This window comes from Cheilinus undulatus, linkage group 15 (assembly GCF_018320785.1).
Source record: "Cheilinus undulatus linkage group 15, ASM1832078v1, whole genome shotgun sequence".
NCBI lineage: Eukaryota > Metazoa > Chordata > Actinopteri > Labriformes > Labridae > Cheilinus > Cheilinus undulatus.
This window is the reverse complement of record NC_054879.1, coordinates 19,599,137-19,617,575: the sequence shown is the minus strand read 5'-3', so window position 1 is coordinate 19,617,575 and position 18,439 is coordinate 19,599,137. Positions and strand designations below refer to the sequence as shown.

The 18,439-nt window shown below is 40.1% G+C and overlaps 1 protein-coding gene across 1 annotated transcript in view; it reads right to left on the bottom strand.

Moving 5' to 3' along the window:
- Window positions 1-3,827: 3,827 nt before the first annotated feature.
- The window catches only part of LOC121522630 (contactin-associated protein-like 5), a 37,215-nt gene continuing 22,603 nt past the window's right edge, over window positions 3,828-18,439 (bottom strand). Inside the window, exons 11-24 of the mRNA XM_041807180.1 lie at window positions 16,454-16,560; window positions 15,123-15,242; window positions 14,282-14,479; window positions 12,902-13,058; window positions 12,693-12,820; window positions 11,319-11,489; window positions 10,873-11,091; window positions 9,353-9,595; window positions 8,973-9,176; window positions 5,569-5,702; window positions 5,216-5,303; window positions 4,768-4,983; window positions 4,503-4,577; window positions 3,828-4,033 (exon numbers count right to left, since the gene is read on the bottom strand). Coding sequence (XP_041663114.1) covers window positions 3,828-4,033; window positions 4,503-4,577; window positions 4,768-4,983; window positions 5,216-5,303; window positions 5,569-5,702; window positions 8,973-9,176; window positions 9,353-9,595; window positions 10,873-11,091; window positions 11,319-11,489; window positions 12,693-12,820; window positions 12,902-13,058; window positions 14,282-14,479; window positions 15,123-15,242; window positions 16,454-16,560 — 2,266 coding nt within the window. The remainder of the gene's footprint in view (window positions 4,034-4,502; window positions 4,578-4,767; window positions 4,984-5,215; window positions 5,304-5,568; window positions 5,703-8,972; window positions 9,177-9,352; window positions 9,596-10,872; window positions 11,092-11,318; window positions 11,490-12,692; window positions 12,821-12,901; window positions 13,059-14,281; window positions 14,480-15,122; window positions 15,243-16,453; window positions 16,561-18,439) is intronic.

Below are 18,439 nucleotides of genomic sequence, written 5' to 3'. Positions count from 1 at the left end.
TTAGTTTAACTTTAAAAAATACATTTTAAAACTACCTGAAACAAACCAAAATACAAAATGTACATGTTAGCAAATCAAATGTATGCTTTTAAAACAAGTTTTTTGGGAAATGTTATTTTTCTCATCTTGCCAACCCTTGTTTGCCTCTGACCCATGAATAATAATATGAAGGAAAAGTTAATTTACCTCATTAGGTCTGAACAGGTGCTGTAACACAGCAGAGAGCTCTAGATGGGGGGCAGGCAGGGATTTCTGCATATTGAGACCTCTACCAAAAGGCCATGTTTGAGCTTTATGCCTATGACAAGGGTTTAAAGTGTGAATATAAAAACATTCTTAATTCTTAAACTACTCTTGTGTCTAGAAAGTGGTGAAATATTCAAGCAACAAGCTAACAGAGAAACTTCAACAGACAGGAATTAAAAATCCTCTGTCTGAAGCCAGGACGAGCCACTCCTGTGGTCTGTTTCCACAAAGTGGTCCTTTTTGGTCCAGTCAGGTTCTGCCCTGCTCAGCAGCTCAGTAAACTCTGGCCTTACCCATTGTAGTGGCTATCTGTAAAAAAGAAAAAAAAGAAAAGAAAAAGTTTCAACAAAATGGAATAATTTTAACAAACGGCCACGATGCACCTTTCCAGTTGGATTGTACGCAGGCAAAAAGAAAGTGCAATTTCCACACAGGATTCAATGTTTTTGTCATTTACTCAGATCAAACAAAATTAACAAACATTTCATGCCACCTCTCATTGACCTGGTAAAAAACCTGTATCCCTTTCCTACACCTACTACTACCTATATGAGAATCCTGTCAGATCACTGGCTGGCACCGTGCCTATTTCCCTCAGGTGTAACAAAGAAACAAACAAAAAACAAAACAAATTCATTATCAACAATAATTTGGTGAAATAGCTCTGACACCCATGTTTCCTCAGCCGATGTCCGTCCAGTCTCTCATTGTGATGGGAAAGCTGTCTCTTTTTAGAGATCCAGATCATTGGCTCAGCTCAGTAGAGCTGTCTGACAGCTACATAAAAGTTAGAACAGGAGGAAAGAGTGTTACTCGGCATCTCTAACCTCTCAGCGAACACTCACATTCTCATCCAGGATCAGATCAGTGATCTTGTGAGTTTTCACCATAGGTTGGGGCCGTGGCCAGAGCCCAAACTTTAATGACTTTTTTGTTAATTTTTTACTGTGAAAATACACAATTATGCCTTTTAACTTTGTAATGCTTGTGTCGATCCACCCCAAACTTTACAGGGGTGATAACAAATTCATCCTAAATACATTCATACATCATTATCCCTTTAGTCACAGCGACCCCTTCTGGCAATTGAATATTTCAAGTAAAAATAATGTATGAGTTCAAGAGATAACTAGTATATTCAGAAATGCTATGTTAGAAATTCCTTGCTCTTTTAAAAAACACTTGAGAGAATCTTGAAAAAACTTAAAATTTCATGGGGGTTAATAATTTTGCCCTCAACCGTACGTAGTCATGAGACTTACAAAACAAATCTTGGACCCATGTCCAGATCCCTACATGAACTCCACAAGCTTCAGCTCAATTTCGAAATAAGGCATTTTTAAAGGTGCCAAGTGACTTTAACCTATTAAAATACCCTTTACTCAGTGTAGGACACTCATTATTTAGTCAGGAGTTAAGAAACCTTATGTTCAGTTAGGACACCCTTTATTCTTTTAGGATGCCCTTTATTCTGTTAAGACACCCTTTACTCAGTAAGGACGCCCTTTATTCCATTAGGATGCCCTTCATTCTGTTATGACACCGTTAATTCAGGTAAGACACCCTTTATTCAATTAGGACACCCTTTCTTCAGCTAGAACACCCTTTATTCAGTTCCAACACCATTTATTCAGTTATGACACCCTTTTTTTCTGTTAGGACTCCTTTTATTCAGTAACAACACTATTCAGTTAAGAGACCCTTTATTCAGTTAAGAAACCTTTTTATTCAGGTAGGACATTCTCTACTGAAGTAAGACACAGTCAAAAGATCAGTGTTAGCAATTATTATTTTCTGCTCTTATTTGGAGCTGATATAATCATGTATTTCTAGATTATTCAGCTTTAACTGGTCTGGTGTAAGTAAAAAAGTTTAAGACTGAAACACTCATCCTGGTCCGTTTTTTTCTTCAACTGACTGAACCGTGTGGAAAAATATTTATGAAGTTGTAGTCCTTCATTCTGTCGGATGTTGTAGTCCTTCATTCTGTCGGATGTCTTCAATAGGATGTAGTCCTTCATTATATTGGATGTTGTAGTCCTTCATTCTGTCGGATGTTGTAGTCCTTCATTCTGTAGGATGTCTTCAATAGGATGTAGTCCTTCATTTTATTGGATGTTGTAGTCCTTTGTCCCATAGGATGCAATAGTCCTTTGCCCCATTGGATGCTGTCCTTCTTTGCCCCACAGGATCCTGTAGTCCTTCACTCTGTAAGATGGAGTCCTTTATTAAGTTGGATGCTGTAATCCTTTGTCTCATAGTACCTTTCAGTGGGTTATTCCAAAGGATCTCATAGTCCTATGTCCTATGAGATCCCGTAGTCCTTGTCCTGTGGGATCTTGTATTCTTTTGTCCAATAGAATGCTGAAGTCCTTTGTCCTGCAGGATGTTGTCTTTGCCCCCATAGTGTCCCTTGTAGTCATGGTTTAGGATGTTAAAGTTCTTTGTGTTATAGGTTTCTGCAGTCTTTGTCCTATAGAAATTTGTAGTCCTTTATCCCCTAGAGTTAGATGCTCTCTTTTTGATGCCATCCTGTTGAAAAATGTTGTGTATCCTCGTGTTGTACAACTCATTTATGTAGCTGGATTTAGTACTCCACCAACTTATAGGATCTAGTGCCATCCAGAACCCTCTATGACCATCTACTTCCCACTGAGATAATCTACTACCCACTAGGACTTTCTACTACCCAGTAGGGACAATTACTAATCACTAAGACCATCTACTACCCACTAGGACTATCTGCTACCCAGTAGGCCCATCTACTACCCACAAGGACCATCAATTACCATCTTGTACGATCGGTTTTCAGATGTAGAACTCATTGTTTCCGGATTCAGCAGTCCATTAACGTGACACGCTAGATGGATTTGTTTCACACATCCATCTGGGAAAGCTTCAATAAGAAACGAGAAAAGGCAGAGGCTTTGAAAAAACTTGGAGTATGATTGGGTGAACATTCTGTCTGTCACATCTCTAAAGGCCAATCAGAGCATCAAAACACGTGACATAGCCGCTATCGAGCTGCGTGTGCTCAGCTACTGAGGAATAACGCAAAACGTGGCGACTATAGACATGTAAGTACTCGACTATTGTCGTTTTGAAAAGAAAACAACTCACTGCTGTTCTTTGTTCTTCTTTTAACAAAGAAATGTCGTCAAGTTCTGATAAAACTGGCGCTTTAGCAGCATCCACGCTCATCTCTTCCTCCATAACTGCACCAGCTCTTGCTACTGCTTGTTTACGTCACGACTCTGCTGTGCCTGGAGGTACTGCCCCCTGTTGCTGATTGGTCCTGTCACTGTCTAACCTGGCCCAGACGGTTCAGATGGGAGCTTTGCAAGATGGATTCACCAGTGAAAAACAAGGAAACGGGCATATCCATCTGCTTTGCAAGTTTTTTATTTATTTAACCTCTATTTAACCAGATGAAAAACCCATTGAGATCGAGATCTCTTTTACAAGGGTGACCTGCAAGGTTAGCAGTCCATGTTTTCAGATATAGTACTCCATGATTTCAGATGTAGTACTCCATGTTTTTAGATGTAGTAATCCTTGTTTAGATGTAGTAGTCCTTGTTTTCAGATGTAGTACTCCTTCATGTTTTCTCTTATAGCATGTCCTTGTCGTTCTGGTCTCTGTGGTTCAGGTCTGGTTTGGGTATCCGTGATGTGGCACTGTTCCTTCTCTGTTATGCTGTCGTTTTTGTTGACCTGTTTGAGGTAGAAGATGCGGGTCACCACGGCAAGCACACACACGGTGATGAACGTGATGGCTGTAAGCACACCTGAGGAACAGAGACAAACCCAGTGAGTCATCAAGATAAAGACTGAGATGGTCCAGAACAAGGGATAACACTAAGACAGCTGGAGGGACTCCAGTAGCCCATGGTAACTGAGGATATGATCCAAAACTTTGTCTCCCCTATAGACCTGCTAATCCGTCTAAAGACCCTGGCTCATTCTCAAACACACCAAGGTCTGCTGCAGAGCATTTAAGCACTCTGTAGACAATGAATGGAAAATCATCCTTTCTCTGTGTAAATCAGCATCAACACAGAGTAAATGCGCAGCAGTATTTCTAAGGGAAGTCATTCCAAAACTGCCCAAGAAAATAATTCCATCACTGCATGGGAGCAAAATACCTAAAGTCGTCTGTAAATAATGTCTGTAAATCATAAAAATAACCATGGGTAGAGCTAGTCTGGGCTTTCACCGGCTCCACACTTCATCAACATGTCAGAGAGCCAATCAGACCTGTTATTACAGCTACATCACTCTGAGTGTCCCCGCCCTGTGGCATCTTCTCTTTATCGACCACTTCAGAATCACCTGTGAACACAGAGACAAACTTTCATTCACTGGGATAATAGAGCTGTTACTCCAGTTTTATGTAACTGAATCTGACTGGTCAGATTTTCCCATGGATAACAGATACTTTACAGAAAGATCATAGTGATTACTCGATAACAGTATTAAAACATGTCTATCAGTACAGATGGCTCACATCTGATTGGCTCACCGTGAGAGTTTCCCCTGAGGTTGTGTGATGTGATGGAGTCAGTCAGCACGCTGCAGCTGGATTGGACCAGCGAGCCTCTGACAGTGACCAATGAGCTGCCTCGGTTCTGCAACGCTGTTTTCAGAGGAGTCATGTGATTAAACCGGAGTGAAGAAAAACATCCAACAAAACCACTAGAGGTTGCATGGAGCAACTCCTCGTCAAAGAGCTCTCCTCCTGATTGGATAAGAAAAAAGATAAACTTAATAATTCATAATCAAATAGACAAATAAATAAATAAACAGGTTTATAAAGAGATAAATCAATAAAAAATGAACAGATTATAGATAAATCAGATATGTTTTAGATGAATCTAGACCACTGTGTTGATATTTCTGAATGAGATGTTGGTGTGAATTTGGTTTGTTTGCAGTAAATGAGACTGGATGCAGAGGGACTGAGGACTTACTGAGGACTTTTCCCACCGTCAGAGAACGTAGCGAGATCAGCTGTGAATCTGATGACATGGTGAATGCTGAGTAGACATCCTGGTCCACCTGAAGGACAGAGACAAGAACTGTGAAGTCAAGACCACGACCATGACCACATCCGATTTACTATCCCTTCAACCTCAGCAGGTACACCTCTGTGAGAAATAAACCGTATAAACAAAATAAAAAAGTGGAGGCTGTTAAAGCTGCAAAAGAGGGGCCAATCACAGGGCTGGAGGTCTGTGGCGATTAGATGTGTCGGTACGTTTCTGAGGAGATGCACTTCTACGTTCATAGACCTCTGGATAGGTTCAGAGCTAAGGAAATTCACCTGAACATACAGCTGTCTGCCCTCACGCTGGATTCTGATTGGGTGCAGCTGTCCATCTGACAGACTGCGGTGGGCGGGACTGAACACGTCAGGCTGTCTGTGAGGCTCCAGGTGATACCAGATCTGAAGACTACCTGCAGACACACAACAAACAGGAGGATCGTGAAATCAATCAATCATACCTTATTTATATAGCACTCTCATACAAGACAATGCAGCACAACATGCTTTACAAACAGACTGATAAATAAAGGAGCTAAAAGGAAATAAGACCCTAACCCACTCCACCCAACCCTCTAATCCACCCACCCCATAATCCATACACAATATTAGCAAAATACATCATAAATAAAGGACACTATGAGAACAGGAACTTACATACGAAGTAGGTATTGAGGAAAGGCCATCGTAAAGATTTAAAATGAGGCAACACTGGAGGTGAGGTTAAAGAGTAGGATAAAATATCATCAAATGAAATAAAAATACATTTAAACAAAATAAAATAGAATAAAAGGTGCTATAATAAGAGCAGAAACACTAAAAGGTTAATCAGGGAAATATGCTCAAATAAGACAATAAAACATCTAAGGATAACTTTGTGAAATATGATAAATAACAGGATAAACTAAAAGATAATTCTGAAGTAAAAACAGAATCAGATAAAACCTAAATTACTAAAACAGATTAAGATGAGGATATTAAATTCAGGTCAAAGCCAGACTAAAAAGATCGGTATAAAGTTTTACTTTAAACACATTAATGTTAGATGCGACCCTCAGGTCTTCAGGTAAGCTGTTCCACAGACGGGGGCCATAGTAAAAAAAAAAAAAGAAGCCTCACTGTAAGTTTTAGTTCTGACTTTGGGAACTGTTAACAGAGAACTACCTGAAGACCTGTAGACCCCAGTAGGCCCGTACTGGGCTCATAAGGTAATAGCAAATCAGATAAATGAGAAGGGCCAAGACTATTAAGAGCTTTAAAAACCAATAGAATAATCTTAAAATCTATTCTAAAACAAACTCATAACCAATGCAGTAACCTTAAAACTGGTGTAATGTGATCTCTCTTTCTGGTCTTTGTCAGCATCTGTGCAGCTGAGTTCTGAAGGCACTGGAGCTGTGAAATTTTCTTTTCAGGGAGATCAGAAAGAAGAGCATTACAATAGTCCATTCTGGGCTAAAAGCATAAAATAATGTCTCTGCATTGGTTCTACAGACAAATGGTCACATTCAGGCAATGTTCTTTAAATGATAAAATACTTTTTTAAATGATAAACACTTTTTATTGAGATCCCAGATATGTGGTTCAAAACTGAGGTCTAAATCAAATAAAAGAACTACTGTTAGAATTTCACTGTAAATTTACATCAAAGTCTTACAGTGTACATTTGCCTGCTGACATTGATAAAAAAGACAATACTTTGAGTTTGCTGACCAGTTTCTCCTTGTCCCCTGTGACAATGACTAAAACCTGAGTTTTGTCCTGGTTGAGCTGTAAAAAGTTCTCTGTCATCCATGATTTAATATCTAAAATATAGTTAAAAAGGGCATCAAGAGGCCCTGTGTCATCAGGAGACATGGCAACATAAAGATGAGTGTTGCCAGTATAGCTGTGGAAATAGATGCCGTGCCTCCTGATGACATTCCCTAGAGGTAGCGTGTAAAGATTAAAAAGAGAAGGGCCTAAAACTGAACCTTGGGGAACACCACACTTCATTTCATAAAATTTAAACGAGCGATCCTCAAGATTCACATAAAACTGTCAGTAAGATAAGATTTAAACCAGTTAAAAACAGTGCCAGAGATGCCAATAAAATTACAGAGTCTAAGAATTTCATGGTCTACTGTATCAAAAGCTGCACTCAGGTCCAGTGAAACAAAGATAGAGAGCTTATTATTATCCATGTTGGACCTAAGGCCATTAACGATTTTGACTAGAACAGTCTCTTTACTGTGATTTTTTCTAAAACCAGACTGATACATTTTATAAATATTTATGGAAATAATACAATTATTTAACTGGTCTAAAACAATCTTTTCTAAAATTGGCCTTAAAAATTGTAAATTGAATACAAGTCTGAAATTATCAAGTCATAAAAATATCAAAAAGGGATCTTGGGATGGGATATAAAAGGCAGGTAGTTCGCTTAAGTTCTGTAAAAAAAAAAAAAAAATCAATAATTTCCATATCATTTCCTCATCTAAAAGCAAAGATTCTGAGGGGTTAAAATTAAAAGACTGAGAGTGTAAAAGACTTGTTCTATTAAAATCAATTTTTACACTGAGGTGGACTGTGAGATCCTCACATGACAAGTCTGGATTCTCAGGTTAAATTAGTTAATTAGGTTTAAAAATTCTGAGCTAATAGAGTTTGATTGATTGTCTACATGCAGATTAAAATCACCGAAAATAATAGTTCTGTCATACTTTGAATGGACAAAAGAGAGAAGTTCTGAAAATCTGTCATAAAAGTGAAACACACAGACAGCTATCACTGAGATGGTCAATCTGTCTGATCAAATTATTCGTATTCAGGAGCAGCCATTAGGCTTGACCGCTACATCGAAATCAGCCTATCCAAAACATTACAGCACAGTAAATAATAAAATCAAAAAAGAAAGAAAATAACAACTTAAATTATTATCATTTTCTTTCACTCGAGTAAAAAATATTTGATAAAATTTTACATTTTTTTAAACTAGAGTCAAATATATTAAAAACAATTTTAAAATGTCTTTAACTTTGGTCATAAATATTAAATTAAAAGATAATTTATCTTTAACTAAGGTAAATATTCAATGCAACCAGAACAGAGCTGGAGGGGAGCAAAAACATCTTTTCTGTCACGGAAAGCTTTCAGTGTTGCCCTCTGTGCTTGTTTTCATAAAGACATGTTGTTCAGTTATGGCATTGTGTGCCATTGTGATCACTCCACTGGCAGCCATTGTATACAAGCACTCACACAACAAGTAACCCTTTCCCCATCGCAGACTCATGCCAAAGCAGGTCGGCAGAAAAGGAAAAACATGTTTCCCAACATAAAAAATTTTTAGGGTTGTTTTTATTTTTTATTTCATACAGAAACGTGGTCCATTTCTAGTAAAAGGGAGGCAATGCTAAAGCTATGTCTGAGGTATTTACCGCAGTGGAGGAAGACATTAGTGACGGCTTTCAGTGCAACTAAACTAAAGTATGGCTTTGAAAGTAGGGTCACTCAGTCAGTCAGTCAATCAGTCAGCCGGTCAGACACATACAGACCCGTGTGTCGGGCTGCCCTCAGCTGAAAAAATATTCATATAAACAAAAGAGTTTAAATTTTAATACACACAAAAACATTCTACTCTAAAATTAATCAGTAAACTAACAGAGGGGTTTTGTGTTTGGATGGGGTTGTAGGGTGTGTACCATTTGTGGCAAGGACAATGGCGATGCACTGCTGGCTGAAGGTGCTGATGGTCAGCAGGTGGGCAGGGCTATGAGATGTTATAAAACTGAAGCTGACATCCTCGTTTGCTCTCCCTCTGTCTCTGGATGATCCATTCATTACAGAGGATGAATCCTGAAGGACAAAGGTAAGGGACGACTCTCTGTGCAACCAGACTGACACCTCTACAGAGCGACACAGACAGAGACAGAGAGAGAGAGAGAGGGGCAGAGACAAAGACAGAGGGACAGAGAGACAGCGGGATAGAGAAAGAGACAGGGGGACAGAGAAAAAGACAGTTTGAGAGAGAGAGGGACAGATACAAAGACGTTCATGACTGTACCTGAGATGACCCTTTTACCTTCTCTACAGGTGGGTCCTCCGTATGCTGAGGTTGAGCAGTCACACCTGTAGCCGTCAGCCGTCTCGATGCACCTCCCCCTGTTATGACAAAGACTGCTGGAGGCGCTGCAGTAACCTGGACAGCCTGAGCTCACTCCAGGTACCAACCTTGCCTTCTCTTCCAGATCCAACATGACTCCGTTAATGTTCAGAGTCCGCAAGCAGCCGATGAAACCTCGGAACTGGGACAATGACGATCCACCTGGTACAAAAATAAAGCTGTGTTTACCACAGGACAGAGGGCAGATCAACAAGATGGAAACATTCAAAAATTTCTGATATGCCAATGCTTGGACAGATGAAGAGGTGGGGAAGGGGTGGAGAGTGTGTTAGAGGCAAGGGTGAAATGTTTTATAAACTTTAAGGACTTCATGTTCAAAGGTAGCAACAGAATGTTAGCATGATGTGATTTTCAAGGAGGTAAGGATGGATTGTTTTATAAACATCAAAATTGAAAACGTAATCAAAAGAAAGGATGGAATGTTTAATAAACTTTAGAGAGTGATATCTTCAAGTGCATGGAGGGGATGTTTTAAAGAAAGATTGGCTTCATCTTCAAAGACAAGGTCGGAATGTGTTAAAAAAAAATTAAGATTATATCACTCTAAAGGTAAGGATGGAATGTTTTATAAACATGAAAGACTAACTCTTCAATAGCAAGATTGGAATGTTTTATGAATATTAAAGATTGATATCATCTTAGATGGTCAAGATAGAATTTTTTATAAACATTAAAGATTAATATCATCTTACAGGTAAGGATGGATTGTTTTCTAATTATTGAAGTTTCACATCATCTTCCTAGGTAAGGATGGAATTTTTTATAAACATTCAAGATTAATATCATCTTAGATGGTAAGGATGGAATGTTTTATGAACATTCATAATTGATATATTTGAAAGGCAAGGTTAGAATGTTTTGAACATTAAAGACTGATATCTTCAGAGGCAAGGATGGGATGTTTTATAAACATGAAATATTGATACCATCTTCAAAGTTCAGGCTGGAATGTTTTATAAACATTATAGATTGATATCATCTTAACGGCCATGTTGGAATGTTTTATAAACATTAAATGTTATGAGTACATCTTCAAAAGCAATATTTGATTGTTAGATAAGGATGGGATGTTTTTAACCATGTAATATTGATATCATCTTAAAAGTAAGGTTTGAATGTTATTTATTTAACATTAAAGACTAATATCTTAAAGGTAAAGAAGAAATGTTCTGTAAACACTAAAGAACTATGCCATCTTAAATGTAAGGATGGAATGTTTCATAAACATTAAATATTGATATAACCTTAAAGGCAAGGTAGGAATGTTTGCTAATCTTTTAAAGATGACATCAACTTCAAAGGCCAGAATGGAATGGTCTTGAAGCTGGTGATGTTGGAGCTTTTCCCTCTATTTTTGTCATATGTGGATCATCAGGAGATTAAAACATCGCCACAAAGAGTCAACACTGATGTCATACCTACGACCAGCTGTCTGTTAAGGCGGAGACGCTGCTGTCCTTCAACTGGAGCCTCCAGCAGACGAAAAGGCAGCTGGTCAACCTGTAGCCACGCCTCCTTCACATTACGCTCCGCCCTCACCTGGTGCCACTGCCGGTCATTCAGAGGGTAGGGGGAGGTCACCACCACGACCACGGGACCATCTCCAACATCGAAGGAGAACGTGACCACAGAGGGAGCTGAGATAGAGACAATTAAATTCAAACGACTTTATTCACCCATCATTAGGTGACTGGTTCAGAGGTCATCAATAAGATATTCCTATATTAGTCCCACAAGGGAAAATTCCACTGAAAAACCACAGAATCAAAGACAGCAATGATCAATATTAGCTTAGGATACAAAAGAAGAAATCCTGATCAATCAGGGTGATCAATAAAAAAAAGACGTGTTTTGGTAAACTCACAGCTCAGCTCCAGTCTGATGAAGTGTTTATGTCCCAGGTTTTCCAGAAAGACTCCGTCAGCAGCGCTAGTTTTAAAGAAGAAGGAGAAGTCTGAGGAGAGTTCTGCCAGCAGTGGGGGGAAGAGGAGCGAGGACACCTCCAGGTGGAAGGACGCTGCATTGGAGATCCACCCTTAAAGAAAATACAGAGGTGTTGAGGAGGCAGAGAGAAAACCACCAACATTACCAACACTGAATCCTGGTTTAGACTGTCTGCATGTACGGAGACAAGCTGGCCACTTTTAGTGATGTAATACCATGTAATGAAATATAAAGGTAAAATAGATAAAATATCCTGTGTACTGTTCCCACTACTCTCTTAAAGTTTACCCTCCTAAAGCTGACAGATTAGTCTGATTCACATCTGTCATCAGGAGGATACATCTGTCAGATCAAGCTCACTGGCTTGTTCCTGTTCAGAGAATGACCAGACCAATCAGCATCATCTGAGAAGAAAGAGGCGGAGCAACAGGTATGGTTTAGTTGTAAATTATGGGGGCTGGTGATGAGATTAGCAAGGATGAAGCTATAGCAGCAGTCTGATCAGAAAAAACATTTTTTATTATAGAAGAGCAAAGAACCCCACTGACAGCTTTCACCAGGAGGCTCAAAGGTGTTTCTATCAATGTAAAGAAGAAAAATGCTTTGCTCTATTAGGTTCTCCGGTATATTCCTGACCACTTCTTGTCTATACCATGAATATGTCCTGGTCCACGTGGCGCTAATATGAAGAGTAAAAATAATCACGTCAGACTCAGCTGCTTCATCCATTAACACCACCTTGTCTGACATAATTTTTGCCTCTTAAAGTCACATTCCATCATGTTACATGTCACTATATTGAGTCTCAGTATGTGACTTCACCTACTTAGCTCTATCAGTAGCATGCTCTCTGGCTTCAAGCCTGTTTAATTGTTTTATTCCATTTTAGGATCCTTTAAATAGTTTTAGAATCAATACAACTGGTTTCTCATAAATTATTTAAAACTTATGTGGAGATAAGTTGTTTAGGTATGGATGGACTGCACTTCAAGAGATTTTTGATGGATGCATTTTCTGGGCCTGCTGGATCCTCTTCCACCTTCAGTCATTGTTGTCATCTCAGAGTAAGACCTTCAACTTTAAATCACTTCCACTTTGATAACCTAAGAAGCCTAGAATAACTCTTGTTATATCAGGAGGAAGTGTCTTGACAAGCTTGACAGGCTTCTAACCTCCCCTACACAATGTTTTCTCTAATGATCTTGTATTGGTCTTATCTGTTTTATTATGTACAAATGAATAAACTAAAACAGACAGAGGCTCAGGCAGGAAGTTGAACTGACTGATGACTTACTGTCTCCATGACAGCGGAGCGGGCCGACGGCAAAGACTGCCTCTGATCCGACTCGGTGTGTGTCTCCAATCACCATCGCGCTCAGAGGGAGATGATTTTTATTGGTCAGGAACCCTGAGTCTGTGGTCCTGAGGAAAAACCCCCCACCAAAATTAGATTAATCACTATTACACTCTATGTCATTTTCCATTGAAAATTACTCTACGCACCACAACGGTGAGTCTGCATCACAGTTGCAGAGGTAATTTGGGTCAATACAGGTTTCCTCAAAACTGCACGAGCATCCCTGCACCCCCGGCACCGAGCCCCCCCAGTAACTTTGCCTCTTGCCACCACGGTCCACCCACCATGCCAATGGGCTGCCGTCTGCAGACAAAAAGAGAGAGGAAGTCTCAATTAATGGTAAGAACAGAAAGTCTGATCAATAATAGATAATCAGTCAGTACCAGCTCATTTCAAGTCATCCACTCTCTATCAGACCAATAATACATAATTGATCAATACTAGCTGTTATAACAATAATTCTTTCTTTGATCAATAATAATCAATCAATACCAGCTCTTTTAAAACCATACACTCTTTATCTGATCATCCATCTTCTTCCGCTTATCCGGGGTCGGGTCGCAGTGGCAGCAGGCGAAGTAGGTCAACCCAGACGTCCCTCTTCCCCACAACATTTTCTCCTCCTGGGAGATTCCAAGGTTCTCCCAGGCCAGATGGGATATATAATCCCTCCACTGAGTTCTGGGTCTGCCTCGGGGTCTCCTCCCAATTGGACATGCCCAAAAGACCTCCACAGGAAGGCGCCCTGGATGCCCGTACCACCCCAACTGGCTCCTTTCGACATGAAGGAGTAGCTGCTCTACTTCAAGATCCTTCCGGTTATCTGAGGTCTTCACCCTATCTTTAAGGCTGAGCCCAGACACCCTCCTAAGGAATCTCATTTTCACTGCTTGTACTTCAGATCTCATTCTTTCAGTCATTACCCAGAGTTCATGACCATAGGTGAGGGTACCAGTTGTTATAACAACAATGTTTATGTGTTAATTGATGTCAACTTTCTATCGTCCATTAAAAACAACAAAGGATGACATCATCTTCACAGGCAAGGATGGAATGTCTAAAAAACTCTAAAGGATGATGTCTTGAATGGCAAGGATGGAATGTTTTTTAACTTCAAGATGATGTCTTTAAAGGCAAGTATAGAATGTTTATAAACTTTTTAAAGATGATATTATCTTCAAAGGCAAGGATTGAATGTTTCAGAAACTTTAAAAGATGATGCCATCTTCAACAGACAGTGAACAAAGGGAGAGAAGGTTGGCATACCTGTGTATGAAATGGATAGGTGATATGTCGTTCATGAGTCTGTTCTCAATGCCAGCTCTTTCTATGGACAGGAGCTAGTTACTGTTTTAGAGCCAGGCTCCTACCTTCCACAACCAGGCAAGTCTGGACCTCCAGACTTGACTGGTACCTGTGCTCAGGTATCAGACTGTTTAAAAGCATTATGGATCACCACTGGGTATCTGAATGACCGATCAGATAAATCCTGTTTATGTGAGGTCAAAGAGACAGGACGCCCTTACCTTCGGTGAAGAGGCGGGACTTCCTGCAGCTGTAAACCACTTCCTGTTGGCAGTGCTCTGAGCGGCTGGTGATATCGTGCAGATGTTTGGGGGCGGAGCTATAGTTAAAGGTCATGATGTGTGGGTTCTGAAGTGACGAGCCATGAACGATGACTGGAGTGCTGACGTTATGATGTACCACCATCCAGATACGCTCCTCTGGGGATAACAGGTTAGCATTTAGCATGTTAGAATGAACCAGCATCAAGACACACTTTTTTGAGGACAACAGATTAGCATTTAGCATGTTAGCATATACAACCATCCAGATACGCTCCTCTGGGGACAGCAGGATAGCGTTTAGCATTTTAGCATGTTTGCATAAATACATGCTCCTCTGTAGACAATGCATTTTAACATAAACACACACTTCTCAGGACACCACAGGTTAGCATGTTCGCTTGAACCGCCTTCCAGACTCACTCCTCTGGGGATAATAGGTTAGGGTGTTGCATTTTAGCATATCAGCTAAAATGTATTCATTCACCCAATCCACCCCAATTCATTCCACCAATGGGTGTTGCTCAAGCTGGGGATGTTAAAACCTTTCCCTCCGCTTTTGCTACATAGAATGCCATAGCTGGACATTTTTGTTAAAGTTGGTGAACCCCCTCATCAGTTCCACCCACTTCTAAAAGTTTCCAACAAAGATAGATCAAGCCGGGGGAGAGATTGTTGGTATATCTGTCAGACTGAGTAATGATGTGTTATTTATGAATGTGTCTGTCCTAGTTTTGGCTCTTTTCTATGAATGATGGAGTCAGATGAATGAACCTGATAGACTGATCACAGCTGTACTCACCTGTCATGTTGCAGTACACCAGGATGGGCCCCAGGGGGCCGCTCCCATCAGGATCGATGGAGTAGAAACCAGAGGAGGCGCCGGTGAGCCTGTAGGCCTCACAGGACGCCTCGTACATTGCTGTAGGATGTTAAAATCACAGAGAACTTCAATAGATCTGAACAAAGGGCTGTTCATGATTATCTTTCACCTGTTTCAGCATAATATCAGTATGATAATACATAAATACCAGTTTACAACCAATGTTTGCACTCTACAAGGCAGCCTGGTAGATTAATCAGATTATTCTTTTTCACCAAAAACATTGATTATTGGAAATCTGTTTTTACTGTTTCCCTTCAACTGGGGCATAGATGTGGCAAATTTCAATTTTCTTCAGTTCTTCAAATTCAGTTTAAAACTATTTTAACTGCACTGCAATTCTTCATATCTTAGCACACAGCTTAGCCACAGTCCAGTCCTGAACACGTCTACATTTGAAATGGATTAATCTGTTTCAGCAACCCCTACTGGCAAAAGAAGGAAACTGCTTCTTTGTTCATACCTTTGATTTCTGGCATATCTTAATCCTACTCAGATTTGCTCAGCTAAATCCAAAGGCCTTTAACATGCACCGCCATGAACCCAGGACTTCATCCAAAGTTGCAGCTGTGGTCACATTCACCATCAATAAGGAAGTAGTTTTATCAGGAACATCCAAATACCTTGACCATACACCAACATGAAAGCTGTGACTTCATCCAAAACTGCAACTATGGTCATTTTCACAATAAACAGGAAATCATTTAACAGGGGGTTAAAAAAATAGGTACACAGCCAAAAAACTTAATGGAAAATTTCCCACCAGCCAGCAAAAATGACTGATATACATTGTGTTGTTGAGCGTTGCTTAGCGGCTCAGCAGTGCTTTCTAGCACAATACGAAAATTCAGTCCACAAAGCATGTTAAACCCAGGATTTTGAAATTTAAGCTACCTGGCATATGGTGCCAGGATGTACAAAAAATGAAAAAGTAGGGCTCTCTCTTGGATTCATGCCTCTGTGGGCATGGCCATAGAGGTCCTTAAAGTCTGATGTCTTACCAAGGCACAAGATGTGGTTTGTTCTCAAAAAAATGAGGACAAACGCTACCAGGTAGTTAGAATCTCTCTGAAAATTGATTTCTGACATCCTGATGCAACCACTATCATACCATGTAGTGCTACCACATCAGAGACCAAAGCTGCCACCAAGATGATGAATTGTGTCCTCATAAACACGGCACAGAAGTTCAATTCAGTTAAACAAATTAAATGACCGACATGGAGTTAAATAATGACGCAAAGACTCACATTGGTGGCAGACAGCTCCAGTGTATCCCGTCTTTGAACAGTCGCAGGAGGAGGAGCTCCAAGTCTGCAGGCACACACCGCCATGTTCACACAGGTTAGGAACACATCTGCAGACACAGACCACCATTACAATGGTAAGGAGCACAGACCACCATGACACAGGCAAAAAATGTCTCTTATGGGGCGCAGATGGCCTAGTGGTTTTCTGTGCCCCATGTATGTGGACAGCCTGGGTTCAAGTCCAGCTTGTGGCCCTTTCTTGCCCTTCTTCCTCTCATCTCTGTTTTGGGTTCCATCCACTGTCCTCCTCTATCAATAAAGGCACAAAAAGCCCAAAAATAAATCATAGAAAAGACGTGTGTCTTATATCCCTTTAGGATTCCTCAGCCTGAGTATTAACATCTCTGTCAGCTGTAGAAATAATTCCTCTTCTTCCCTGTGCATTTTTTGTCTCTGCGTCAGCGATTGTTGGCCCCTGGCTGTGGCTGACTTAGAAACCTATAAAGACTTTTTAGCTGTTAGTATTTACTGACTGTTTTCTGGTCTGTTGTGTCTCCGCCAAAGTCAACATTGTTTGTTCTGAAGTTTAAATGGACTCAGAGCAACTAAAGCAGATTAAGTTACATGTTGGATCATGTCTGATCCTCTTAACTAAAAGCTGCCAGATGATTTCACTCCAGCAGAACATAAAATATGATGTGTGTTTGTTTTATAAGCAGCTTTTATGAGACCCCTCTATGTATTTTTTTTTTTTTTATGACAGCGGTGAAGGGATACTGAATGAGCAGAGGAGTGTACAGTGGCCCTGAGGGTCAGCTGTATAGGCATTTCATTATTTGACTAACACCAAAAAATATACTAGTTGCAAAATAATTCTCATTATAAGAAAATGAATAAAAATCATTTCATCTCCAACAGTACTTCATCAAATTAAAATTGAGCCAATATTTTTTTAACGAAATGGTAAAATGTCTCAGTTTCAAATCTAATATGTTGGTGAGCATGAGGTTCCTTAGAGCAAAGGCCCCTGTAATGGCTTCAAACTTCAGACTTCCAGAAAAGCCACTGCTGAGGAAGTTAACACACACAATCAAAACAAAAGGCAGCTGCAGATCCAGTGCCAGACTCAAGAATTCATTCCCAAAACCTTCAGCGAGAATTAACACTGATACTTGGTAAATTAACAATTCTACAACAATTTCAGCGTCTCAAGAAACTGTTCATCTACCAATCACACGAGATACCCACAGGTGTCATCAATACCCTTAAATTAAACCAAAGGTAGCAGCCCCAACCTAAAGAGGAGGGGAAGTGAGACACAAATCAACCAAAATCCATTACTGTCTATCAGGTCTACATACAAGACTAAATTAAGTTCAAACCAACAATAGAAATAATCATTTTGTGCATAAATATTTGCCCTCCCAAATCCTCAGTTATAAACAATATATCAGTATGGCCCCAACATCCCCCTTTATCATGAAGCCCCTGTGACATGAGACTTCCCAGAGCATGAGGCCCCTTGGAGCATGGTAACCTCTGAAGCATGAGGCTCCTGGAGCATAAGGCCCCCTTGAGCATGAGGCCCACTGGAGAATAAGGTCCTCTGGAGCAGCCTGCTGAAACATGAGGCCCCTTAGGCTAGGGACCCCTTACAGGTCAGAATTTTCCAAGGACCTCCACACAACCCCAGCATTGATTAAACATATGTTAACTGTCATTTGCACTCCAAGATGCTGTATTTTAAACTCTTCAACTTAAATACAAGCTCTAGTCCAATTGAATGTGGCAATCCTTTGAACAGCCAAATAAGAAGCCCTCTGTGCTTTTTCTGAGGTTGTGGTCAGGTTCACAATGTATGCTTTCTGTATTTATTCCTCACCCTTTCATTGGACAAAAAAAGTTTTGTTTTGTCCTTAAGATCTGCATGCTTTGTTATCAGATGATGCTTTAGCTTGGCGGACTTCATGGCTTCATTTACAAACA